Source organism: Tachysurus vachellii, chromosome 6 (assembly GCF_030014155.1).
Source record: "Tachysurus vachellii isolate PV-2020 chromosome 6, HZAU_Pvac_v1, whole genome shotgun sequence".
NCBI lineage: Eukaryota > Metazoa > Chordata > Actinopteri > Siluriformes > Bagridae > Tachysurus > Tachysurus vachellii.
The window spans coordinates 8,416,325-8,444,089 of NC_083465.1; the positions used below are offsets into that span (position 1 = coordinate 8,416,325).

The following is a 27,765-nucleotide window of genomic DNA, read 5'->3' on the forward strand; positions in this document are numbered from 1 at the left end:
TAAACCACTTATTATAAATAAAGCTATACTTAACAGAAACTTGAATTAGAACAAATAGATGTAGCACTACATTAATCTAGTCCAACCACCCCCAACCCATATAGTCCTAAATTTACCACTCATTTAACTAGAATGGGCATTATAACACTAGAAATAGATGTTGCACAAAAACATGTATATGAATTCAACTTATTTGAACAAGTTTTTTTACTAATATATGTTGTCACAATAAATACATCTAATCACTTCTTTCCAAAACTTTACTATTTACAGTCTAGATCTAGAATAGTAGGGGTTAATCAGAACATAATAGAACCCTTTCTGCAGACTTATGAACATGCTATTCATTTTGAGAAGGCTTAACATTCGTTAAAATACATATTTTACTATCTGCTGTACAGTATGTAGATTGAATGTAGATTAGAGTATTTCCTGATTCCTAAGGGTCTGTCTCAAGGGTATTAGTGAGGTCAAATCGCAAAAGAAATGAAGGGAAAATGCAGAAATTTCTAGCTGTCATTCTCTAGAAAAACAGAACAATCATGGAAATGCAGTAAGAAAGACTGTGTTTGGATAAGACATGGGGTAGGACTGCTAACAATGACAACATGGGAACAGAAGTTTAAGTATCAATATGCAGAGTATTATTATACAATCGAAGCATAAAATCCAAGACAATAGGCAAAGAGAAATAAACCATAGTTAGGCAGAGATGAAAAGAAAATGCTGAGTTGCGGTGAAATGGAATAAATTTCAGTCATACTACATAATGTGGATATAATTCATAGGCTGATGGTGCTGCTGAAAGAATTGTTGCCATCACAAAGCCGGTGCTCAGATAACCAGATTCACAATCAGCTCTGATGGTGCTACTAAAAGAAGTGATCATATCGCAAAGCTGGTGCTCGGGCAATCAGATCCACAATTAGTTCTAAACCTTCAAAACCTGTCCATTGTGGTCAGTACAAGTCATATTGATTATGTAAGACTCAGAATCAAAGATAAACAGACCGAACAGGCATAAAAGTACTAACAATCATCATTCAGCAAACAGCTTACATAACTTAAATCAAGGACAGAGTGTGAAATTCAATTTAAATGGAGACAAAGGGTTGATAGAAAAGTTCATGGACCCAGTTCATATATTGTGGAAACAAAGTAAGGCATAATCTCTTGCCTATTTCTAATCTAACAATGTAAATGGGTCCAATCCCTCTCTCTCTCCCTCTCTCTCTTACACACACACACTATATATATATATATATATATATATATATATATATATATATATATATATATATATATATAATCTTAAGTGGCAATAAGACTCACTGCGGAACCTTTCTACATACGCACCGGTTTTAGAGAGCACAGTTAACGGTCACACACAAAGTCATTGTGGGAAATGGTGTGTAAAAGAAGAAAGTTTTTTCTTTAGTCGGACCGGATTTAAGTAGCATGAATGAAATTTAACGGGCTCAAAAAGCTGGAGTTGGTATATGAGACGTGTATGTGGACGTAACATTCGATTTAAAGTAGCAGAAACAATGCGGATTTCCAGGCTGTGGCTGCAGTCGTGTTGTGTGAGCGCTGTGCTGTCTGGACGCTTCTCCGTCTCCTCGTGCTCACGCATGTTTTCGTCCTTCCCTGGTTTACGCTCGCGCAAAAAGAGCAGTCACTACGGCAACGTGGACTCTGATCATTATTCATCACTGGTGAAGTCAGTCGTGTCTACGAGAATCAGCTCTCAGACTCCACAAAGTATTGAAAAAGAAGACCAATTGCTTTACGGATCTATAGTAAAATCCAAGGCACAGGTGTGCAGACCGCTTAAAAACCCACAGCCTCTGTTTATCGACGCAAAACGTGTTCTAGACGCAGAGAACATGGAGGGAATCATGACCCGGATAAAACTGCACAGAGATTCAGATCACGCCTCTATACCAAGTGTAACACAAATACTCAAAAAGACAATGTCAGTGCAGCAAATGTTTTATTTGGAGAGATGGAAGAAAAAGATGATCGCTGAGCTTGGTGTAGAAGGCTTCAACGAATACATCAACAGTAGGCCCCAGTTTCCCCCGTGGTGTCCATTAACATTTCAGTTTGTCTTCAAGAAAACCTGTTAAAGCAGAAATGATTGTTTAAAGGCGCTCTTTTAGTAACACTGTGGCACTGACGGTTATATCCCTACAGTATGTACTGTGTGCTGCAGTCAGTCTAACAAGTGGCGTCACACCTTGTGAATGTGGATGTTGTTTTTTTTCCCTGCATGTGAATTGTAAAAATCCTAAAAAAAAATTTTTTTACACCACGACATAATACATGGTTTATTTGCACTAAACAATCGTAAAGTAATTATATAAATTAAAAAATATATAAATTTAAAAAATAAAAAGGAAAGATTGGATTGGAATTGAATTTTGAACAAAAATTGCAACTATGTTGACTACCTGTGCCACATTTGATTGAAATTTAAAATTGAATTGTATGATTGTAACTAATGGTAAAACAGCTTTCTTTTCTCGAAACCTGTTTCTTGCCCAAACTTCCATATGGAAAGTGATTCACCTGATCTTTTGTGTTTCATTTTAGATCTTTTCACACAGGGAAAACTGTTTCATGCAGCTGTTGAAGGAATTTTAACTGGAGAAAATAACTTAAATGAAGATGGCGAGTGTGTGGAAAAGGTTTCTGGGTATTTACAAAGTATCAGTCACGTGTTGGAAGACGTTACAGGAGTGAAAGCCATCGAGAGTGTTGTACTGCATGAGCCTCTGCAGTACCTGGGCATTGTAGATTGTGTTGCTGTATACAAGTGAGAATCAGTTGTTTCTGTCCAGCATTTTTAAAGCTTAACAAATGTCACTGCTTAACAGATGATCTATTGATCAAAAGACAGGACTAGTTTGGGCCACTTTGTACAATATATTATTTCTGAATCATTTTTATTGCCATGCAAATATGTTTTATAGAACAAACTTCAATAATTCTACTATGAAAGAAAAGTAGTTGGTAACATTAATACAGGAAATTTGTATTGTGTAACTGTTTGTATCAAACTTAAAAAGCACTTTTGATGTTTTAGCTAGAAAAAACTAATATTCTTCTTTAATATACAGGAATTCACTGTGTGTCATAGAGTGGAAGACATCAGAGAGGCCAAAACCTTTCCTTCACAACACATATGACAATCCCTTGCAGGTGGTTGCATATATTGGAGCCTTAAACAGTGACAGAAACTACAACTACCAGGTATATTGATTAATTTTTGTTGTTTGCTCCTGATTTACAGGAGCCAGTATATTCTCTGAATGTTTGTCTCCATCTGCAGGTGGACAGTGGATTGATTGTTGTTGCCTACAAAGACGGTTCACCAGCCCACACTCACTTCCTGAAATCAGACCAGGTTGTGCAATATTGGGATAAATGGCTCTACCGACTGGAGGAATACAATGGACAATGATTAACCATCCAGTTTTTACTGACAGTTTAAAAAACCAAAAGTACATATAATTATGTGCTGTATGTATAGTTTCGTATTTTTGCAGTGCCCTGCTTTTGTTAACTTGGACCTCCATTGATATAAAGTTATCTCTTGGACATTGAATTTGACTGCTGTGGTTGCAAGTAAATTTATACAGTGTTGCTTGAAAGTTTTGTGAAACTAAGAAATTTCTAGATTTCAATGTCAAATTAGAGTCCACCTGGTTTCAGTCAGTGATATGACAATCAGTTCTCCATGAGTGTCCTATTTTATTAAAAGAACAGAGATCTATCAAAGTCTGCCACATTCTGAATCAGAAGTGATCAACCAACAAAGATCGCTCCAAAAGCAAGACGTGTAATAGTCTGTTTGGTCAAAAAAGGAACCCAGAATAATTTTTTTAAAAATTTGTGAAGGAATAAAACTTTTTGTTTTAAAATGAGAAGCATTATTTTTGGAGAAAGGAAAATACTGAATTCCAGCACAAGAACCTTATACCTTCTGTGAAACATGGTGGTCGTAGAATCATGCTTTGGGCCTGTATTGCTAAATCAGGGTCAGGACAACTTGGCATAATTGAACAATGAATCCGGAATTTATGTCATAAAAATCTAGTCTATGTCCTGAGTTTTATCCAAAAGATAAATTGTGGAAGGACATGAAGCAAGCAATTCATGAGGACTCCCACTAAAATCTGAGTGCTGAAGCTCTTCAGTACTGAGGAATGGAATAAAATTCTTCTAAGCTGTTGTGCAGGACTGATCAAAAATGACCAGGAACTTAACTTGCAGTTATTGCCACACCAGGGCTTACAACAGATACTGAAATCAAAGGTTCACATAGTTTTACAAGTCACAGATAAGTAATGCTGGATTATTTTTCTCAATAATTAAATGAAGTATAATATTGTTGGCTCATTTGTTTGTGTTCACTTTGTTTACTTTTAGGACTTCTGATGTTTTATGCAGAAATATATTTATGCAGAAATATAGAACTTTCAAAGGACACTGTACACACACAGTGAATATAAAAAAATATAAAGTCTGCACAACCCTGTTAAGGCATGTTTTAGTGATGGTAAAAAAAATTAAACCAAGATAAATCCTGTCAAAACCATTTCCACCTTTATTGTATAATTGCAAGCTATATAATAAAAACAATAATCATTTTATGCAGAAAAAGATAAATTAGAAAATATACAATAAACAGCTTGCATAAGTGTGCACACCCCTAAACAAATACTTAGCTGAAGCATCTTTAGATTTTTATCACAGCATTAAATTCTTTTTGGGGTAAAGGTTGATCGTTTTAGCACATCTTGACATCAATGTTTTGCCATTTTTCCTTCCAAGGAAGGAAGGATGTTCTTGTTAGCTCTGTCACATTGTGATGGTGCAGCTACCTTTGTGCGTCAAAGTGGGGATGGTGTTCTTTTACTGATGTGCTATGTTTTTATAGACAAAACGTTCAACTTTGGTTTTATTAGACCAATACATTATTCTACATGGTTTTGGGAGATTGGATGTTTTTTTTTTTTCTTCAAAATTCATCTAGGCTTGGGTGGGTTTGGGTTAAAAAAAGCTTAATAAGACATAAGAAGAAATCAGGAGATTATTGTCACATGTAGGGAGCGACTGGTACCTGTGTTCTATACTGACTCCTTGCCAGATTTCTCCTGGCCTTCTTATCAATTTTAGGGGAATGTCCTTCTTATGTTCTTAGTAATATGACTGTTGCACCATATTATCGTCACATTTGTCTTTACAGAGCTCCATGGTATATTCAAGGGCTTGTATGTTTTTAACCCTCTCCTTATTTATATTTTTCAACAGAGATTCCATACTGCTTTGTAAGCTCTTTGTATAAGATGTTATAAAGAAGATACTATAGAAACAGCTCTACTTTGTTTAATCAGTCACTTTATTTGATGGAAGGTATATACTAATTAGTATTTAACACGAGTTTGAATGTGATTGCGTGATTATGAACAATGCCACATTCCTAATTATAAAAGGGTGTGCACAACTATGCAACCAGTTTATTGTACATTTTGTATTTTTTCCCTGAAAATGGCCAAGTCCAAGTCCTAATAATTCTAAAGCATGGTCTCATTTAACTAGCAAAGTGAAAGACACTTAAAATCTGCGCAAAGAATATTTTTGAAACACAATAATAAGCTGTCACCTGCATGTGTGAAAACAAAGCTTTGGATATTAACACGGTTAAGTAATAACAAATCAAGCTCCCTTACTGTGCTTCGCTGTCAAATGTTTTGTTTTTTAATACAAGCTCCAAAGCCTCAGTTTCAAAACATTACATCACTCTGTAAAGGTCTCATGTTAAATTAATGCACAAATGCATTACAACAATACAGTATTAAAACAAAGTCTACAGTATTATAACTTCATAAAAGTGATATTACCTATTAAAAAAAATAAAATATGCACTCAGATTATTAGGAACAATTACACCTTTTGTTGAGAGAGGTCACCTGAGAATGGCTACACAGGTTCAATCTGACACACAGGCTACAACTGCTCTGTGCAATTCTGGTGAGCTAAAAGCATCTCAGAATGAAGAAAACTCATGAGTCAGTTGGGCTACAACAGCAGAAAACTACTTGAATGGCTTATCCTTTTGTAGCATTTGTAAACTCACTGAAAAGCATTTTTAATGGCGTTTATTAATTTGGTACACACTTTTAGTTTAGGTCTTCTTTTTCATCCTCAATGATACATCCAACCTTATTCTACTGCTTCTTAAGATCTTTCATTCAGAGTGGTTGTTATGTATTTAATAGTATAGAGATTATATAAAGCGTCTGACAACAATTAGTCTATTTAGTCACAAATCAAATACAAAAACCAAATGTAAACATTTCCCCCTTTTTACCTACATAAAATATTTTGTAAAATAAAAAATTCTGTACATAGTTTAAACTTAGTTTGCTTTTAGTTTCCTATAGCAACCTACAAAACCTCCAACAGCTCTGTGTTTGGTCAATTATTGGTCTTGTAAGAATTAACAATATGTATGAAAAGAAGCAGATAAGGTTGGCTGTTGGGCAAGTTTTATTTGTCTGACACAGATGAAATGAGTGAAAACCTATACTCAGGTTTTCACTCATTTCAAATTAAACATTTGGATAAAAAAAAAAAAAAAAACTAAATTCCCACTCCAATCATGTATCTAAAATTAATGCAAGAAACTTTGTGAACTGTATTAAGCTATAAAATTTGTGAAGCTGTATCTACACCTGCACACACAGTAACACATTAAGAATAAACATGGCCTTAAAGTAAAAACATTAAATTTACATAATATGCAACATATGCAGCGGAACGTCCACATTCCAAATATTTCAATGATGAGACTGATTAAGTTCCCTCGATAAGAGCAATCAGTACATCTACATGTAAACATTTACCATTTTACATTAAACCATTTAAGCTTTAAACCATTTAAACCATTAAACCATTTTAAGTGTGCTACAATCAGAAAAAGTAAACAAGCAAAACAGAGAAAGCAGAGCCTGCTGCCAGCCCTGCTGTCAGAAAGAATGACATGATCACACCTGCTGGTTCTGCGAGGTCGCGTGGCACCACCTTGGGCCCATATATCATGGTCAGAGTACCCAGATATCCATTGGAAAGCCCTAGCAGGCAAACAAATATAACAGGGAAGAGGTCATAAGCAAAAAATACCCGTTGCAGGTGATACCGAGGCTGGTAGTTACAGAACATAAAGAGCGGAACTAATGCAGTTCTGCAAGCCACAAGGATAGGTAACACAGGGCTGGTTGGGCCAGGAACCTGGAGCCAAATGGTCATTTGCCTACCACTGAAGTCTGCCACGTTATATAGCAGGAAGCTAGTGAGTGGCACAAAGTAGGTGCCGCTCCAGGGGCTGCCCGAGTCTTTATCCACTGACTGAATGCCTGAGGAGATGGCTGGGAAGATGGTGATGGAGATGAAGAAGATCCAAAAGACATATATACACAGCTTCCACATCTTTCCCATGATGGGTCTGAGGGGGGGCACAGAAATGCCTGATGGATTGCTGCTGGATGTGGAAGTGGACAGAGAGCTATCAGATGTGGTGGCAGTGCCAGTGCAGGAAGCCCCCAAGTAGTACCTGTATCAGACACAAAGGAAAGAGATATTGCAGGACAGTTGGTTCCTTATGTATTTGGACAGTGACACTTTTTTTATTCTGTACTCCATCCCAATACATATTAAATGAAGCAATGAAGGTTTAATGGATTTAACAAACATTATTGCATGCATAAAGGTAATTGGACAAACTAACAACTGTAAATTAGAGCTTTGCGATTAATCGTAATTATCGATTAATTCAAATGTGTGGTTCATGTCAATGTTAAAAAACAAAAATCGTTTCCCCCAAAACACCCCCACCCCGGGATTCACACATGGGAAATACGAAATAAAACATGGCAACGTGCTCTGACAAAACCAAAGCACTTATGTCCAAGAGAGGTGCGGTAACATCAGTCGTACGAAAATGGCTCGGGTTCGCAACTTCAGACGTTGAACAAGCCAAAGCCCGCTGTAAAATTTGTCTGAAGGTTTTGGCATGTAAAGTAAGCAGCACGACTAATTTATTCCAGCACCTTAAACAGAGTCACATTGTTGAATGGGAGGTGTGTGTGGTGCTGCAAGCTAAAAAAGACAGCGGCAGCCCCAAAACACCGGCTAAAAAGCAGGTAACCATAGTGGACACATTATCCCACTGTATTCCATATGATGAGCAGGGGCTTTGAAGACATTCTGCCCATATGTTCAAAATAATCAACCCCAGATATGAGCTTCCAAGCGGAAAGTATTTTTCAGAATTTGCTCAAAAAAATTCACGCTATAGTATCTGGTGTTTTATTAAATTTTTTTAAAAATAATCGTTTTAAAATCGAAAATCAAATTTTGTCTCAAAAAATCGGGGATTCAAATTATAGGACGTATCGCCCAGCTCTACTGTAAATAGAAGGATTATTTTTAATACTTTGATGCAAATCCTTTGTAGTGGCAGAAGTCTGAAACATATGGACATCAATGTCCTTCAGTTGCTAATTGTTTGCAGGTCTTTTTTCTGTTTCAGTTTGTCTTCAGTAAAATATGCTCCATTGGGTTGAGGTTAGATGACCGACCTACCAGCCAAAGAACATCATCAGTCATTTATTTGCCTTAAAAAGCTCTTGAGTTGCTTTTATGTTTTGGGTCCTTATCCAGCTGAACACTGAAGCACTGTCAGTTTTGCAGCATTCGAATGAATCTGAGAGAGTTTAGGTGACAGCTCTATACATATCCAAATTCACCCTGCTACGTCTATTTGCAGTCACACCATCAACAAAGCATGCAACAATACATTGGTAGCTATACTGCCCACAAATAATTACACAAATTCCTTAAATAGATTTATAGTCAAGTGAAATTGTGCAGCCAAGAGCCCCTGAGGAACTAATAAGTGAGCTTAGTTTTTGAATTTCAGCTGGCCAAACACCCCTTAAATGTTCTTAAAAATGGAGGAACTATGAAGAAAAAAAATTGTAATTCCTAAATGGTTAATTTAGCTGTTACATAATCAAACTACTCAAGTTCTCCAGGAACTGGGCCAAGTCCACCTGATTTGGACAGGTGGTCAGCACCAGAGTGTGACTGTTGAAGTTTCAAGCTATATTTCAGCAAAATTTAGCTGAATACACACATACACACTCCCTGTTTCTCTCCACTATGTATTTAACTGTTATTCATTTATGAAATTTGTCTAATGACCTGTATAATCTATTGTCATGTTTCCACATATTTTGCTTATCACTTAAAAGTAAAAACTTTGCAGTAAAAAAAAGAAGTGTTTGATTGCACTTTTGAAAGCAACATTGACGTCATGAAACTGAGCCTTTTTGCCGATGACACATGGTTGAAACTACTCATGCTTCCTTATTCCACTCTCGCTTTAGCAGTCTCACTCCCTCTCTCTCTTTCTATAGCAACCATAATTTTGAATGGAGAACTGTGAATTACATAATGACAATCTAAGGAGCTAGCAGTTTAAATTGTTTTTAGTTTGTACATGTTATTTTGAAAAGAGCAACATAACTTCATGCCCTCGGTATCTTGGTAATGGAGGTTTACACACCTGGAGTAGGTCACTTTGGGCAGCAGCAGGTACAAGATGATGCAGAAGATAATAAAGATGTCAGCGGTAAGGAAGTAAGCCAGCGCACTGCTGGTCTCATCACTTGCTGCAGCCAGATCCACTATAGATGCTACTGCACTCAAAGTGCCACCCATGGCTTGACCTGCACTCATACACACGAACACACAGGTCTTGCTATACTTGTGAGGACATTTCACATAATTATTACTTAACATTACTTATTAAATGTAATGCTGTATTCAATCTGTAATGCTGTATTCAGTCAAATGTTGGCATAAGTTTAAATACATCACATTCATATTATGTGGGGAAACTCGTATCCACTAAGAGATAAAAACATGCTCACACACAGGAGATCCATCTATTCATCCATGACTGACAAATGATATTCTTATAATATTTTGCTTAGTTTTGGTGTAAGGGTTTTTGTAAGTCGTTCATATTGTTAAAATTAGCCAGTTACGAAAATGTTATCTGACAGACATTTAGTCCAAGTAGCTTGCAGGCCCGCTGTCATTAATTCATTCTTTCGTAACCATTTTATCATAATCAGAATTCCAGGCCTGGCACCCCGGTCCATCACAGTGCAGCACGCACACACTTTCTTGCACACACCCATGCATGCACACACATGATACTAAAAGTAGATACCTGATATGAGAGCTTGTGATATCCTCATGGGGAAATATGCACTGATGCCAAACATGCTGCCACTGAAAATGTTGGAGGCTCCACTGACCAGTGCAACACTGGCCAGAGTACCAGCCAGGAACATCTTTCTACAGCCAGATACATCCATCTTCACCAGCACTGTTGTGATCATGAACACAAGCAGGATCACAGCCAGAGACAAAAGGATCCGAACATTAGAGGACAGCCTGGTCACACAAATACATCCAGACATTCAGCCACAGGGAATAAAAATGCACAGTTGTGTTGAGCCCTATATTCTTCAGCCAACTCTGCTCTTGCAATGTATTTTGTGGATACTGAACTACAACAGTAAAATCCTTTCCTGCTGCTTGGTATATTGTCCATTAGAAGTTAGACTTCACGCTTAATAATAAACTGAACATTTACAAAATTAAACTGAATGATTCAGTAAGTACAGGGACCATAGACTATTTTCTTTTATGACTTACAGGAGAATGCACATCAACTGAGGCAAAGTGAATTCTGGGTTTGTTTAAATTGTTGGATCTAGATGTGATTAACCTCTGCATTGAACATTTGAACAAATAATGTGTTCTATATAAAGCATTGTGTCATTTCAGATGTTACAGTCATTTCTGGAATTTTAGGTAACAAAGTTGGACAGGGACTCAACGAGTGGACTACCTGTTAACTAGGAGGTAGTTGAGGACTAGGCATAACACTGAAGGAACAGTGGATGCAATGGCAAGGTAGCTCTCAAAGTAATCCTGCAGAGAAGAGAAAGAGATTGTGAGTGAATATCAAATAAAATAAGCATAGCATACAAAGATTCTAACAGATAGCTAAGGAAATAGCTGTGAAATAACCCTAAATTAGTAAATATCACCCTATTACCAGCAATAAAACCATACTGAATAAAAACTGAGTATTTCCTCTGCACGCAAGTCACTGTATGGGTGCACATGACTTGTGCACATGACTAAATGGTGAATATACGGTTTGTTCACTCACTCACTAACACCCCTGCCACACACACACACAACTTTACTACTTGTTTTTGATGCTCACACTGCTCATGTGAATGAAAGTGGAAGTGAAAGTGTGTGGCAGAACTAATAGATACGCCGTTAAGACAGCAGAAACTCCCAAAACATTGGCTTCTTGAAACTGGATTGTACAATGGAATTTAAGTTAAATTTCAGTCGCATCTGAAAGTGGAATAACAAGACCAATTATTTTGTTTTTGCTCTACACTGAAGATGTTTGAGTTTGAATTCAAAAGCTGAAGATGAGATGATATCAGGAAATGAAAGCATCTAGCATATACTTTACATCTAGGGGTGTCAAACAACTTGGAACATGCCAGATTTGATGAGCAAACGTACTGAAACAGAACTAACATATTTGGTTCTATATCCCTTGCTGCCAATAATTGCATTAAGTCAATGACCTACTGGCATTACCAAACTGTTTCATTCTATTTTTGTGATAATCTTATCCCATTGTTAACATTAAAGCTCTTTTTCAGGAGGTAAAAATACATGTTAAATAGGATTAAGGTCAGGTGGTTAACTTGGTCATTGTAAAACCTTCTACTTTTTTTTTGTCCTGATGAAATCCTTTGTTGCATTGGCAGTGTGTTTTGGCTCATTGTCCTGCTGCATCATGAGCTCCTCCCACTTAGATGGGATATATCTTTCTGTAAATTGGTAGACAGATGCTGCTACCACCTTTAATAAAGATTAGTGATCCCATACCAGAAGTAGCCATGCAAGCCTAATGACTCTTCCTCCACCTTACTTAACTGATAAGCTTTGAATAAGTATCAGATCCTTTTGTTTTTTGGCCTTCTGTCTTTCCTTCACTTTGTTAGATATTAATCTTGGTTCCAGAACCTTCATGGCTCATCTATGCATTGCTTTGTGAATTTCAAACTGGTCTTCCGATTCTTACTGCTGCAGCATGCAGTCTTTAAACAGTGAATTGTGATACCTCTGCCCTGCCCTGTATAGGTTTTTGGTAATCTTCCTGACTTGTTTTTGAATTCTTAACAGCTGTGACAATGTTTCTGTCATCAACGGCCTTGACTTTTTTTTAGCTGACCTATATACGTCTTGCTGTCTCTCTGACTGTGGTTTCATTCCTTTTCAGGACATTCCAAATTCTTTAGTGACTATACCCAGTGCTTCTGGAATGGCACTAAACAATTTTCCCACTTTTCTCAGCTTTAAAAATGATTTGCCTTTCTACCATGGACAGTTCTCTACACTTCACGTTGGCTTATTCTTTTTAATAAGTAAAGTCTTCACAGGCAAAATCTAGGGCTCAAATAAAGAGAAATTCAGAGTTATGAACTGTTTAAACAATCAGTGTAACAGGGCAATTTTTTGACTACAACAAACTTGAATGATAACTGAATTTAAAATAGGACCATGGCCATGGATTTGAACTGCTGTTGATTCAGTCAGTTTTGCACTTGGGTCTTCATTACTGACTTAATTGGCTTTGTCAAGAAGGAATGCATGTTAAAATGCTCATACTTATAAGTTGCTTAAAAGCTCTTGTTTACACAATTCTACTTGAATATATACAGCTGTAGATAGTAAATTATTTATAATCACACTGTCCAACCTATATCAAATAGGTTAATACAAAAAATTATATAATGAATATATAATGACAACATAATGAAAGAAAAAAATTTTATTTCTGTAACTTAAACCATGGCATCAATGTTAGGAAGGGCTCAATAAACTGCTGATCTGAGGGAATCTTTCTCTCTCTCTCTCCATGGCTCACTCTCTCTGTAATGCACCTACAGCACCTACTTCAAGCTGACAGGAAGGATATAATAACGATCACTATTTTATTAAACTCTGCTATTTTATTAAATTTACAACCGTGACAAAGAGGAACATGCATCTCAACATGCACAAAACATCACACCTTCAGTTATTTCAGTCTGTAAAGCATCTGCCAAGAAGTTGTTTTTTTTTTTGCCCTATTAAACTCGATTGACTGCTGTGGGTGACAATTTCTGAAATGCACAAACTAGCCCTTCAGGCATCTTCAAAGAGTTAAAATCATCAATATTCAATTCAATATTGAAATATCTTCCTCATTCTGATGTTTGCGGCTGACATTAACTGAAGCTCTTGCCCTTTATATGAATGATTTTATACACTGTGTTACTCCCAAATGATTGGCTGTTAAGATAACGAGCAGGATATATGGGTATTTAATAATACAGTGAATGGTCAATATATATACTATCAAGAATGATGAAATCATGTTGTATGAATAAAAATTACAAACATCCCTTATAATTACAAACTTGTGATCACCTCCTGGAAACATATAAAGATTAAAACAAGTCAGATGGGGATGTTGTAATTGTATTTCATAACAGCAAGCTCCTCTTTAACAAGAGCAATGTGCCAACATTTAATTGAAAAATGAAACATACATTTTAAGTGTACATACGTACAAAATTAAGCGCATAGTCACATATTTATATAGTGGGATATCCATGTTATTTCCAGTTATTACTTATGTTTCATCAGCAATAATCGCTGATGGCTAGTCATCATCTACAATCACTTTTTCTCTCTAAGTTACACAAAAAAACTGTGCACACACACTCACGCTGAGATCAGTGTGGAGTTCTTTGTTGCTGGCCAGGCTGGACCCGTTGTTTAGTTTGTAAAGCCAGTAGTGCTTGGCTGTGATGAAGAAATTCCATGGCAGCAGTGAGCCAATGCCCAGCATGAAAAATATGCCATAGACAAGGCAGTAGGAGTCGTGTGGCCGCTGGCGAGCAATCAGGGGTGTCATGCCCTCATCTTCCTCCTCAGGATTGACCCCTGACCTCTCATCAGACATGATGGTGTGAAGTGTGGGACTGTATAAAGAGTTCATAAAGAGAGGGCTGTACAAAGAGAGAGAGAGAGAGAGAAAATAAATTTAATGAAAGATAACATACAACCACAACAATAGAAAACTAATAGTAAAAGTTAAATCAAAAGGTTATTCATTTCGTATTCTACATGATATTCTATTTCAGTCTATAATTTCTCACACAATGTTAACATTAACTTTTTCCCCAAAACATCTGGGGAAGAAAGTCTACCAAAAATGGCATATTCTGAAAATGAAAAGGGGTGTGTTTAGGTGGGGAGTCCATAATTCTTTCAAATCTAACCTTAATTAATGGTAGAGGGATGCAATATCGCTTTTGTTTCACCAGATAACATTTGTGACAACAGCAAATGTTGTACTGAAAAACAGGACAACAGAAAACAGTTCAATGTCTTATTCTGACTTAAATGTCCATTCATAGGATGATAAGCCTTCTAGAACATTGCATGAATGTTTTTGAGACTAATAACTGGGCCTTTTGAGTGTCCTGCATCACTAATATAACATCACTAATATATATATATAATATATATAATATATATATAGCATCACTAATATAACTTTACTAACCGTGAATAGGAGAGTGAAAACTTGGGATGATGTCAGTGACTATCAATTACTTTCACTTGGTCAAACATCAAATCAATCAAATCAAATGTATTTGTCAAATACACATACATACAGAGTACAACATGCAGTGAAATGCTTTTTGCGTCTTACGTTTTAAGATGGAATTAATGATAAAAATAAAACCAAAAGTATAAAATATATGAAAATATATGTGAAAGGATATTTTTTGAATTGATAAATTTTGTAATTGTCCTTAAAGTGTCCATGTGCAGTATGGCGTGTCTAAAGTGTCCATGTGCAGTATGGCGTGTCTAAAGTGTCCATGTGCAGTATGGCGTGTCTAAAGTGTCCATGTGCACTATGGCGTGTCTAAAGTGTCCATGTGCACTATGGCGTGTCTAAAGTGTCCATGTGCACTATGGCGTGTCTAAAGTGTCCATGTGCACTATGGCGTGTCTAAAGTGTCCATGTGCACTATGGCGTGTCTAAAGTGTCCATGTGCACTATGGCGTGTCTAAAGTGTCCATGTGCACTATGGCGTGTCTAAAGTGTCCATGTGCACTATGGCGTGTCTAAAGTGTCCATGTGCACTATGGCGTGTCTAAAGTGTCCATGTGCACTATGGCGTGTCTAAAGTGTCCATGTGCACTATGGCGTGTCTAAAGTGTCCATGTGCACTATGGCGTGTCTAAAGTGTCCATGTGCACTATGGCGTGTCTAAAGTGTCCATGTGCACTATGGCGTGTCTAAAGTGTCCATGTGCACTATGGCGTGTCTAAAGTGTCCATGTGCACTATGGCGTGTCTAAAGTGTCCATGTGCACTATGGCGTGTCTAAAGTGTCCATGTGCACTATGGCGTGTCTAAAGTGTCCATGTGCACTATGGCGTGTCTAAAGTGTCCATGTGCACTATGGCGTGTCTAAAGTGTCCATGTGCACTATGGCGTGTCTAAAGTGTCCATGTGCACTATGGCGTGTCTAAAGTGTCCATGTGCACTATGGCGTGTCTAAAGTGTCCATGTGCACTATGGCGTGTCTAAAGTGTCCATGTGCACTATGGCGTGTCTAAAGTGTCCATGTGCACTATGGCGTGTCTAAAGTGTCCATGTGCACTATGGCGTGTCTAAAGTGTCCATGTGCACTATGGCGTGTCTAAAGTGTCCATGTGCACTATGGCGTGTCTAAAGTGTCCATGTGCACTATGGCGTGTCTAAAGTGTCCATGTGCACTATGGCGTGTCTAAAGTGGCACTGTGTTGTGCAAGTCCAGAGTTAAAGTCATAGTGCAAAAAAGAAGGTTGTCCTAAACTAGGTCCTGGGTGTTTCCTGGTTTAAACTCCGAATGGCCTGTGGGAAGAAGCTTCTCCTCATTCTCTCTGTGTTTGCTTTCAAGGAGCGGAAGCGTTTTTCCTGAACGCAACATGCCTGGGGGTTTGCTCCAAGGGCAAATCACCAAAAGGATCTAGTAGATTAAGTGCTTCAGCATTTCTAGACTGAGCAAATCTCTGACTCTGTGCTCCTTCTTCAGCTTGGTGATACTGAGACCCTCAATTGGGTGGTTACAGAAATGAAACACGTCCCACTGGTAAAGGGTGTTTGCCAAGCGCAATAAACGTAGATATATGCTAAATTAATTAAAACTGGGTTATTAAAAAAAAAGTATTTAACAGCACCGCCAGTTTCTCAGCTTTTCTTTACAGACTGCGGTCACTAACACGAGCACAAGAGTCAGCTGTATTGTGTTAATCATCAACACCACCGTCATATGTCCCTACAACAAGCCCGGCTGGAAACGCTTCAAAGACAAAAAGGGAAACCTCGCCATATTAATTAAGCCCAAGACATAAATAAAATAAGTGAAGTAAAAGTCTAACTCATCCGAAGGGTTCAGTCACTTCAGCTGGTTAGTAAATAAAACCTAATTACTCACAGAAACCTTTACTTAGAGACTCTTGTTGCTGTTTCATCCTCGCAAGTGATTCACAATATTTAAAACAGAGAAGTATTTCTGTTGGACGGTCTATAAATATAGCATAATATTGCTGCTGCTTCCAAGTAAAAAAAACTAACACTGACTCAATCTCAGTAAACAGTTCTTCTTTCTTCCTTTACCACTTTTTCTCTTGTTTGTAACGGAGGTTGACCGCACATTCAGTGCATTACTGCCACCTACGGACGTGGAGTTTGGTCAATCTTCATGAACGCCGAACTCATGTGTTAGTGGTGTTTCTTTAAATAAATAAATAAACAAACAAACAAATAAACAAATAAATAAATACAAACAAAATCCACATACTAATGCATTGGTGAAACTTGGACAATGAAAGAATCCGTAAACCATTTTTGTTTGACTTTAAGTTTAGTTCTTAACCTTGTAAGTTAGGCTATGTCATGGTAAAATATATACATATATAAATATGTAAATATAATGGTATGCCTCTGCCATTAGCAGGGTTGTTATGGTGCACCATGCCATTAATTTGCTTAGTATCATACTGATACTAGTTATTAGTTATGGACTCACGCTCTTGTGTTATCATAAACTGGTATTGTGTGTTCTTGCAATATGAAAAGTTTTTAAAGAGCAGGAGTGTTTTAACTTTAAGGGAAAAAAAAATTGTTTAACTGAAAAGGTATAGTAATGGTTACAAGAATGATTACATAGGGCCAAGGTAGACTGTACATGTAAAAAAGATAACGGTGAGACTAAACATAGTGGAAATGAAATTGAAAAAAGGTAGTAAATGAATTGAAAAAATATATCTAAAACAAACAAACAAACAAACAAACAAAGATATTCATTAACTGAGAAAGAAGTTCTTTTTCATTTCATTTCAAGAAGTTCTTTTTTATTTGCAGAAATGCACTCGGAGATTTGGTCAGGATTAATAATGTCCCCAATACCAACATTCACAGAAGATCTGTGGTGAATTCTCCAAGATGTTTGGAACAACCTACTTGCAGAGTTCCTAGAAAAACTGAGTGCAAGTGTACCTAGAAGAATTGTTGCTGTTTTGCAGGCAAGGAGTGGTCACACCAAACACCTTTTGTTTGGATTACACTTCTGTTTGTTTACTTTCCATTTTAATATTAATTTTTATATTAATTAATAAAAATAATCTATAAACACTTTTTTTAAGCACACTTACTATAGAAATCAAACATTCAAACATGCCTGTGTTGGTAACAGTAGAAGACATAAAAGGCAAACTAAATGACAAGATTAACACTTGAGTCTTATTTTTCCAGATAAAGGATGAATTATTCCTTGGTGGATTACTTAGGAACTGGGGGAAACGGAGATGGACAAAATGACTCAATGCAGCAGGGACACAAGTTTTTATCACTACAACTACCAAGAATAATATGAGTGTGCCATCAATCTCCCACATGTACACAATCAAGCAAAATGAAATCACTTAAAGCGGTTGTATTATGAACATACAAAACTTTATTGCACGCATGCTACAGTTGTAAATGTATGCATCACACAGACCAATTTTTTAGTAACATATATGTCGCACTGTACAGCCCTGCTATGTATTCCAAGATATAGAGATAATCTAAATCAAGGTGATTTCTGTTTGATCTGTAAGGCTAAATTATACATTGGGAAGCATTTGCTTTAAGATTATTTAATTTACAACCTGAAAAATGTTCCAAACTGATCCAGCAGTGATATAATTGTGGGACAGCTAGTTATGGGACCACTGACATAAAGAAAAAGGTCATCAGCATACAAAGAAAATGTTCTGGGAGTGGGTTGAAAGTGTAGGTCTAGCACTACGGGTGCAGTGTGGATGAATTGTGCAATTTTGGCCATGATTTGTTCGTCTGAGTTAAATTTTAAAAATCCTTAAAGATTTCTAGAATCCTATGGTAAAATCTGTGCTATCTGATTGCTTGTTTGACATGGTCACCGACAGCCGATTAATGGTCGCTGCGATCAAGTTTTTCCTTCGATGAAGGCAGCAAAGTCATCAATGGCTGCATCAAATGTAAAATTTCGAGAAACATCATTATTGATGCAGATGACAGCAAGTCCACTGAGATGCTATTGGGTCTCTATAGACCTCGAGTAGGTTTTAATCAGCTTGAGCTTTAAAAAGCTCCTCTCTGCAGCGTGTGCCATGCATAATTAATGCATTATGGTGATGTATTATAATCACGTCATGATACAGAAAATGTTTCAGAACTTATGATTTTTTATTGATGTAAATATCCTTTTTTTTAGAGTCGCACTTCCGACAAAACAAAACAAAACAAAACAAAACAAAACAAAAGCCCCAGGCATTTTGCACAACTGATAGCATTGAGGGCGTCTTCAATGTCAAACAGTGAAATAATTAAAAGAGGACGAAAGCCAAACCCGCCGACACATATTAACGTCATACTTTAAACCGGAAGACTCATCTTTACCATTTCTTTTTACCAACTCTGATTATCCTACTTCTAGCAGCTAAAGGGTTGGTATGCGGGACTACAGCTAGATGTCGCTACACCACGGAGACGCGCTACTGTTTCCCCGCCCAACGTGGGCAGGACCACACTCTCTGTGTATTGGTTATGATTTGACCAATGGGAACTGATACTAAACGGCGGCAAAAGATTTAAATTCAAACAGCTTTGAACATAATTTGGGTGTAGTTTGGTGCTTTAGTACGTGTTCATGGCTCGTTGGTAAGTGTGATATTTTCTGTCGTTATTGGTGCCGAAAAGATTTTTTTTATCAGCAGCTTGAGGAAAATGGAGCTGTGTAGTTAAGATTAATTTTACAGACCTCTAAATGATTTCTAGAAATTATGGAGGCGATGCTGCCCAAAATCATCTAACATCAAACTTGTCTGGTAGCTTCAGTCAGTAATAAATTAGTCACTTGATTAGTAGCTAGTTATTAGAAGTATCTGAATTATACACTAACATTTAATATTAACGGCTTTTAAGCGCTTATTATGATCACGTTGTTTGTTTAAAAAACAACAAAAAAAACAGCTGATCTGATGTCACCGTTTTAACTAGAATTCTTGTCACTATCTAGATTTTTACTTTTCGATTTTCTTCTTTTTTGGTTTACGGGTTTTAACTCTGTTTTTTGCTTAATTTGTTCATATAAGCGCGATCTGACAAGGATGAGCAAAGAGGTGAGTGTCAATTCTGGTTGTCTTCTTAGCTAATTTGCTATTTTTCCACCCGCTATGTTTTTTGTATCCTAGGCAACTATATTTCTGACGTCTCTGCGATTGTCTGTTCCAACACGCACACGTAAACGCGCATTGTAATGTCTTTAATCAGCAAGCATGTATCTTAACTGTCAAACTGTTTTAAGCAGTCAGATTAATCAAGGTTGTTCATCTGCCAGAATACATCATCCCGGTTACCAGTCATGTCGAAGAGGCCTCTTTCCAGCACAACTGATGGAGAGCATCAACAGCCTGCACCGGTGTGGTTTTAACCTAGAAACATTGTTTTAGCTAGTTACTTTATGTAAACATGGTGGTTTATTAATATTCATTTAAATCTCTTCTTATATTTAATGTCCAGAAAAAGATACGGAAAGTTGAGATGAGCCTTCAGAAGTTCAAACCTTCTACTATTGTGGTCCCTCCAAAGCGTCCTAGGCCAGCCACTGCAACCAGTAAGTTGGTCAACAGTTTTACTTGCACTATATATTCAAATGTAGAATCTTTGTCTTAATCATCATTATTTTTATTTTTTTTCTTCTTAGATAAGCTTCCTCTATCCAGAGCAGCGACTGTGGTGGCAGCTCCCTCAAGAAGTAAGGTTTATTTATTTTTTGTGTTTACAGTAACTTAAACAGGGTTTGGGAAGTAGGCAATGCTTGTGTTGTGATTGTCATTAGCTTGTTTGACTGGTTGCTTGAATTGAAGTGTGAATAAATAACTAAAACCTTTAAGCTTATAAAAGGTCAATGGGGGGAGGAGAGGGGATGATCTAAATGTATGCTTGTAATGCTCCAAATGATTGTTCACTCAAACATAATGTGACTGTTCATAAAAACAGGTCTTTGCTGATGGGGATCAATTGTTTATTTATTATTAAATAATGTCCAGTATAACTATGCTCTTTTAAGAAGCATTTGTCTTTAAAGAGGATATCACTATTGGTACTCCTCCTTTAGAATATAGCTCTGCCATTCTAAACAGTGTAAGTATCTTGTAATGCCTGTAGACTGTGTGATACATATTAGTATAAAAATGACCAGTTAATTTTATTTGTAGGTGATGCAAAAAAGCCATCAGCACATGCAGCAGCTGCTAAAGGTAGGAAGGAAAACTATATATATATATATATATAAAAAATATAGCATTCTAGGAAAAACCATATAAATATTGTCTTTATATATATATATATAAAAAAAAAAAGTCTGGCTAAACCTTTGTTTACCTGAGATACATAAATACCACCATTTGTTACACTTGTGGCCTTTGATTGCTTCCATGCAACATGCATGTTTAGGAGCATCCAAGAGACCTGGTTGGGACTTGAAGGGCAAAGTCACTGACTTGGAGAACAAAATTCAAAATTATCAGAGCCGTTTGAAGTCTTTTAACCAAGAAAATGAAGACCTTAAAGTGTCAAAGGCAGAAATGCAAAAAAACAAGACACAGGCCCAAGAGGAGAACAAGCATTTAAAACAGCATATTGGGTAAGCTACATACAATTAGACTTGAAATATAATGCTTTTGTTTGTATGATGAGGTTTTGCTTTATACGTTTCATTTGTAGGGATCTTGAAGATAAACTAGCTAATCTGGTATCTGTGAAAGAAGAGCTAGAGATAACTACTAAAGAAAAAGATGGCCTGCAGAAAGATCTAAAGAAGCTAACTGATGAAAATGGGATCTTGGTCAAGTTAAGAGATGACATGACTACTGAAATCTGCAATATACAGGCATGTCTGTACTCTCTGTATATCTTAAAAGAAGATGCTCAGACATATAAAATTTTGGCTTTACGATCAACGTAACTTAACATTTTTAATGTTTCTGATCACTTTGCTCCCCCCCTTTCTATTATCAGAGCCAGCTTTCTGTTCAGACGTCTGCTCTGGCCCACTGTCAGGATGAGCTCAGAATGTGTCAGGATATGGTAAAAAGCTTACAGGAATTGGTGGCCAGGCAGCAGGATGAGCTCCACTGTGGAGAAATGGAACGCAGGAAACTCCATAACACGATTCAGGAGTTGAAGGTGAGCTGAATGGCAGTATAATTCTAGAAATGCACAATTGTGTAGCGTGTCTATGCTGTAGCATGATTTCTTTCACTGGAATTAAAGTTCCAAACAGACATGCTGGTTTAAATAGAAATAGTCCAGTAATGGTTGATTACATGTTTTTGGGCAGTGCTGGTCTATTTTTTGACTTCTTTCACTTTGGTATGAAGTACACTTTGAAACATTTTAATTCTTTTCAGGGTAACATTAGGGTTTTCTGCAGGGTACGTCCTTGCCTTCACAACAGGGAGGCAACCATCCCACACATTCAACTCCCTGCCAATGACAACAAGGCTATAACCCTTGCAAAAACGGAAGAGGTAAGCAAATACATTTTGGCAAGTAAGTAGTGAAGTCTGAAATATTTTTTTTATTTAAATTTTTGCTTGCAAAGTCTAACCATAAAAAAAATAGGACTTGATTCACTGTCAGATTCTGTGTAAAAGGCCACTTTAATATAGGACACAGACTCCAAACTCTAATGTACAGGATAGGTTCGCAATTAGTGTTTACCAGAGCTTTTTGAGATGAAGTAGGTTTACTAGTGCAGGGATTAGCTGATTATTTAAAATGGGTGTGTTTTGAGCAGGACTTGGGACACTTCATGACCAGCATTTGGAATCTGTGACTTAGGTGTGTGTGTGTGTCTCTCTCTCTCTCTCTCTCTTACCCAGTCGCATGTGGGACGTGCTGCAGAAACTCAGAAAAATTACATCTTTCACTTTGATCGTGTGTTTGGGCCACACAGCACCCAGAGTGAGGTGTTTGAGGAGATCTCTCTCCTGGTGCAGTCAGCTCTGGATGGCTATAACGTCTGCTGCTTTGCATATGGCCAGACTGGGAGTGGGAAAACCTTTACAATGGAAGGTGATGATATGGAGGACATGAGGGGGGTCATTCCACGAGCTGTTAAGCAGCTCTTCGAGTCTGCCCACATGCTTCATGAGCAAGGCTGGCAGGTAATGGCTCAACTATTCAGGGAAAGTTAGTGTTATTATAGATGGATAGAATCTATTTACATGTAAATCTATAAATATACTGTATGTTAAGGTGCTGTTGAGGCCAGTAATGTAAAATTGTATTGCCTTTTTGTTTGCAGTACATCTTCACAGCAAGCTTTGTTGAAATTTACAACGAAACCCTACGGGACTTGCTTTATAAGGGCAAACCTAACAAGAGGCCAGAGTATGAAATCAAAAAGACCACAAATAATGACTTTACAGTCACCAATTTGAATTTCCAGAGGGTCACTACTGAGGAAGAGGTATTTCATGTAATATTTCTAAATGTATTTATATGTAATGCAAGTTGTAAGTACCTCCTACTGAATATGGTAACTACATATGTCAGTAATTGACCAAAGACAAAGTTAAGTAAACCTGAATATTCAGAATTCATCCTGCTACTTCTATCAGCAGTCACATCAATAAACACTGGCTCTACCATATTTGATAGATGCTGTGGAGAAGAAAAGGAAGGGCTCACAATCCTTTTTTTTTTTTTTTTTTGGGGGGGGTCCACTAGCCTTTGCTTTCTTGGACACATTTGGAGAGTTCCCAAGAAATAATTACCAATTTAAATACAGCAGTTAATATAAGTCATGGCACTTTTCTAAGTGCTAGCGCTCAAGACTTCCTTTGTTAAATAGTTTCCTAAGAACTTTACTACATGAGAAGTACATGTTCAGTGGCACATCCAGACTTATTTTAATCTATGACCATAAATTATGCATTAGTTAAACATTTGGGTTTTTTTTTTTTTTTTTTTAAAATTGTCTATTTTAGGTTTACAAGTTGATCATCTTGGCAAACCAAAACCGGTCCACTGCCCGAACAAACATGAATGATTACTCCTCACGTTCCCATTCCATTTTCCGACTGGACATTGAGGGAGAAAATATTGGGAGAGATACAAAGTGCAAATGTAAGTGTTTACCCATGCATAACAACCCCACCCTAGTGTAGTAGTATTATTATTAATCTCATTTCTCAGATGGCCATAAAGAACATAAGGTAATTTTGCCAAAGGTTCTCAAAATCTCAATTCAACTGATGGTCTTATTTGACCACTAATATATTTACCACTTGAGTACAAAAACATGGCATGCTTGAGTCTCTGAAAAGGAGGAATGCATAAGCCTCTGTGCCCCATATGTAATTCCATGTCATTTGTTTGGTGCCTCTTGCCATACATCAAGACTTTTTACTGCACAAGTAAATGAATTTTTTTTTTTTTTTAATGGTTTAAATAATATTTTTGGTTTTCTTGCCATAAAATTATAATCAAACTTTAGGTTTATAGTGATAAAGTTGTATTTAATCACATGAAGCATGGTATTTTGACTTCTCGTCCATTTTCAGCTTTTCCCATTAGGGGTTGCAACAAAATCATGTTGTTCTGTTTTGTTTTAAACTATTCTTGTTTCTGCTATTGATCACATCAACAGATAATATGCAACAACCCCCCATGTTTCCCTGTCAGATGTGATTCTTCACACACTATTTTCTATTTTCCTCCCCAGCCTCCCTTTGTTTGGTGGATTTGGCTGGCAGTGAAAGGATCCAGAAAAGTCAATCTCAAGGAGAACGGTTTAAGGAAATGACTGCCATAAACTCTTCCCTCACCAATTTGGGAATTGTTATCACTGCTTTAGCAAACAAGGTGTGCTCTAAAATCAACTAGAGGTCATTTATAATCGTAAGTTCCAAAATCTAACCAGCACAAAGGCACAATGTATGAACTCCTTTTTCATCCTCTGCTCTGTTTAGGAAAGCTTTGTGCCATATCGCAACTCCAAGCTTACCTACCTACTTCAGGGGTGCCTGGGTGGCAACAGCAAAACGTAAGTTGAGAATTTTACCCATGTAAAATGGTAGACTGATAATTGCCAATTAAATTGTTAGAACAGTGCAGGAAAAATTTCTGAATAATTCTTCTATGGAGGAATCTGCTGTTCTCAGATGGTATTCATAAAAATACAGATCATTTGGAAATAAAACCCTTATATCCTACAGTGACTTGTACTGTGTGCAAAAGGTCAAGAATTTCTGTGGTCCATGCAAATTTACAAAGTTTTTTCGGCTGTTAAACGCAATGGAGCAGTAGTATGAATGCAGTCAGGAAATTCAGCCTCAAAGCTTTCAAAATCTGATAATTGAGACACATTCTGTGTGGAAGTTGGGCCCCCACAAGATCCAAAGATTAACAATCAGATCATGTTTGTGACCGTGAAATAAGCGTTTTTTTTTTTTTTTTTTAATATACACTTGTTCTTTTATGGAGCCCACACCTTCCACCCTCTTTCTCTCTGATTACTAGAAGACCAAATACCCAAAGTCTATCAACAGAAGCTTCAGTAGTTTTGGGAATACAAGTGAAATCTCAATGTGTTAAAGCCTTGTTAAATACTAGATGAGGTTAAACGTGAGGCCATCCTTAAATATTTTGGTTTGCCGTAACAGTAAAAAAAAAAAAAGGTCGGTAGGTAGGGTCTCTACCTGTGAACAATAGAATTTGTTAGTTGTTTGAAGACTAAAAAAAAAAAAATCGGTCGGTCTTAACGCAAATTTACAACTGGCAAGTCGGTCAGACTTAACGAAAAAAAAAATTGAGTCGGTCTTAAATTTACAGGGTCGGTCAGGTCACGGCAAACAAGAATTTTTTTTTTTAAGGATGGCCTGAGCCGCCTTCTGATCTTAATCCGTGTCCTTTGCAACATAAATCGCCTGGCATGTGCAAATACCACATGCTGAAAGGTGGCTTGCTTAACCTTCTTTAATCTCTGAAACTGAATGAGCACAAATGAATTAAACCAATTTGAAGCTCATTTGACTGGGGAGCTGTAGTACTAAATTTCTTAAATTGAGTGTTTATTCGGTGTGCACAAACTGAAATGGTTGTACATTTTCTGATCGTGTGTGTGGTAACCTTACTTAATTTTTTATTTATTTATTTTTTTTTAATGAATGTTACTACTAAAGAGAAAATTAAGCGCCTTCTCAGGCTAATGAAATAAATAATTATGAAATTAACAGTGAATGATGTGGTAAGTGAAAATGAACAAGGGAGGTTAAGAACATCTCTGATGGGAGCATGTTTCTTGGTAGTTCAATTGAACTACAGACTTCTTTTTTTGAGAGCTTTAATCTATATCATTTGAAATTTAATGCGGTGAATGCTGTCTGTCTTGTTTCTTTTGATGTCTAGTTTGATGTTTGTAAACATTTCACCCGAAGAAGAGAGTTTTGGTGAATCCCTTAATTCTCTGCGCTTTGCCAGCAAGGTTGGTATTTATCTTCCAATGGCTTATGTTGAGTGTTCTAATTCCTTTGTTGACCATTTTTGCATTGAACTGTTGCAGGTGAATGACTGCGTGATTGGAACGGCCACAGCCAATAAGAAGTAGCCTTTTTCTCCCCGCTTTGGTCATCTGAAGGCATCGTTATTTGCCTTGTATACTCCTGCTTGTCTTGCAATTTTAGTACATTAGTTTCAGTTTATTGGCTTTTTTTTTAAACTTACGAATGAATCCTTGATCAATGCATTTATTTTAAAACTTTTTGTTTGTACATTTCACTGTTTCAATTCTTTTAAGAATAATTAAATGCATGGTACATGTACATAAAATATGCTTGTTTTATCTGGTAATTTTTGTCTTTATTATGGGGAAGGGTGGTTATTGGCTGTTTTCTCAGTTATTAGTGAGCACTGTTACAAAACAAGCCAAGATGTCTGAGCTATTGTGTCTTTTATATATAAAATCTTAGTCAGGAAAACTGTACCACACAGACCAAGAGACTGGGGGGAAAATGAATGATGTGAATGTTCATAAAATTAATTATAAATTAAATTGCTTGGAGAATGCTGGTGATGTAATGAAGGAGACTCTAGCAACATGGTTATCAAATGATCAAGGATCTCCACCCCAAAACAAATGTGATGTGATCTCTGAGCATTGAGTTTTGAAATCATGTCTTGCCTTCATTTGAATTTATTTGTATAAAGCTTTGAACTATGGACATTTTCTCAAAGCAACTTTTATAGAAATAAATTTATTTATTTTTATTTATATAGATGTATATAGAGAGAGTACATAGTACAATGTTTGGGCAAAGGGAAAATCCCTGAATCAATATGAGGAAGGCTTAAGAGGACCCACAAGTGAACCCATCCTCATTTTGTTGACAGTCATGGGTAGCTCAAAAGAGAAAATTAGGTATGTTTGTAATCATGTTAAGGACAATGTTTATGTGCAAAGGACAGGCAGGAACTCTAGCGAGGCAAGATATTACAGCCTAGCTAAAAGTGAGAGTCAGAAGATGACCGGCATGAGCGCTTACTGCAAAATTGTCCAACCACTCCAGTCAGCAATCCTGAGTGAACATGCAGGAGTGGTAAGGGGACATCATCCAAGTTCAACAAAACACTATGCCCATGAACCCTCCAGATGTGCTACTTTTACTTAAGGAAAAAGCTAATAAGAAAAATCTTGCCTAAATAAATGTGTTTTCAGCATGGACATAGACTGTGTATCTGGGTCAATAAGATTTATTTGTATAGTGCTTTTAACAAGTCATTGTCTAAAAACAGCTTTACAGAAGTATAGAAACAATAAAAATACATTTAAATTATATATTAATAAAATAAAAATGTATATTAAATACTATATCTCTAACATTTATCATTTATATGTGCAAGCATAACGCCATTCCATAACTGCAGGAATTCTTAGGA

At 36.8% G+C, this 27,765-nt stretch overlaps 3 protein-coding genes across 5 annotated transcripts; 2 read left to right on the forward strand and 1 right to left on the reverse strand.

Annotated features, from left to right (window-relative positions):
- Window positions 1–1,377: 1,377 nt before the first annotated feature.
- mgme1 (mitochondrial genome maintenance exonuclease 1) lies at window positions 1,378–3,926 on the forward strand. The gene is made up of 4 exons (XM_060872036.1): window positions 1,378–2,064; window positions 2,596–2,818; window positions 3,123–3,255; window positions 3,335–3,926. Exons 1-4 carry the CDS (start codon window positions 1,500–1,502, stop codon window positions 3,464–3,466), a joined length of 1,053 nt encoding a protein of 350 aa, XP_060728019.1. The 5' UTR covers window positions 1,378–1,499; the 3' UTR covers window positions 3,467–3,926.
- Window positions 3,927–5,389: 1,463 nt separating this feature from the next.
- Window positions 5,390–16,911, reverse strand: slc29a3 (solute carrier family 29 member 3). 3 transcript variants are annotated; one of them, XM_060872035.1, is made up of 7 exons: window positions 16,730–16,911; window positions 14,514–14,588; window positions 13,958–14,240; window positions 10,997–11,079; window positions 10,310–10,536; window positions 9,638–9,800; window positions 5,390–7,621 (listed from the first exon to the last, which is right to left on the reverse strand). In XM_060872035.1, exons 3-7 carry the CDS (start codon window positions 14,228–14,230, stop codon window positions 6,982–6,984), a joined length of 1,386 nt encoding a protein of 461 aa, XP_060728018.1. In that variant the 5' UTR covers window positions 14,231–14,240; window positions 14,514–14,588; window positions 16,730–16,911; the 3' UTR covers window positions 5,390–6,981. The 3 variants fall into 3 exon arrangements, with proteins under 3 accessions (XP_060728018.1, XP_060728015.1, XP_060728017.1); XM_060872032.1 differs by lacking the exon at window positions 14,514–14,588 and having other exon boundaries at window positions 16,736–16,911; XM_060872034.1 differs by lacking the exon at window positions 14,514–14,588.
- A 2,471-nt stretch (window positions 16,912–19,382) lies between these two features.
- kifc1 (kinesin family member C1) lies at window positions 19,383–26,671 on the forward strand. Its single transcript, XM_060872037.1, has 17 exons — window positions 19,383–19,479; window positions 19,914–19,940; window positions 20,159–20,239; window positions 20,341–20,434; window positions 20,525–20,575; window positions 21,039–21,080; window positions 21,277–21,466; window positions 21,547–21,712; window positions 21,841–22,008; window positions 22,233–22,352; window positions 22,707–22,991; window positions 23,132–23,296; window positions 23,817–23,955; window positions 24,554–24,693; window positions 24,801–24,874; window positions 26,239–26,314; window positions 26,393–26,671. Exons 2-17 carry the CDS (start codon window positions 19,929–19,931, stop codon window positions 26,435–26,437), a joined length of 1,848 nt encoding a protein of 615 aa, XP_060728020.1. The 5' UTR covers window positions 19,383–19,479; window positions 19,914–19,928; the 3' UTR covers window positions 26,438–26,671.
- Window positions 26,672–27,765: the final 1,094 nt, after the last annotated feature.

Bases quoted from the DNA above. Each gene is read 5' to 3' on its own strand.
- mgme1 (XM_060872036.1), top strand. From the start codon at position 1,500: ATGAGACGTGTATGTGGACGTAACATTCGATTTAAAGTAGCAGAAACA. The intron at 2,819-3,122 runs GTGAGAATCAGT...TTTAATATACAG, and splicing joins GATTGTGTTGCTGTATACAA to GAATTCACTGTGTGTCATAG. The intron at 3,256-3,334 runs GTATATTGATTA...CTCCATCTGCAG, and splicing joins ACAGAAACTACAACTACCAG to GTGGACAGTGGATTGATTGT.
- slc29a3 (XM_060872032.1), bottom strand. From the start codon at position 14,230: ATGAACTCTTTATACAGTCCCACACTTCACACCATCATGTCTGATGAG. The intron at 11,080-13,957 runs GTGAGTGTGTGT...TCTTCTCTGCAG, and splicing joins AACTCCACACTGATCTCAGC to GATTACTTTGAGAGCTACCT. The intron at 9,801-10,309 runs GTATCTACTTTT...GTATGAGTGCAG, and splicing joins ATCACAAGCTCTCATATCAG to GTCAAGCCATGGGTGGCACT.
- kifc1 (XM_060872037.1), top strand. The intron at 22,992-23,131 runs GTAATGGCTCAA...TTTTGTTTGCAG, and splicing joins TTCATGAGCAAGGCTGGCAG to TACATCTTCACAGCAAGCTT. The intron at 26,315-26,392 runs GTTGGTATTTAT...GAACTGTTGCAG, and splicing joins CTCTGCGCTTTGCCAGCAAG to GTGAATGACTGCGTGATTGG.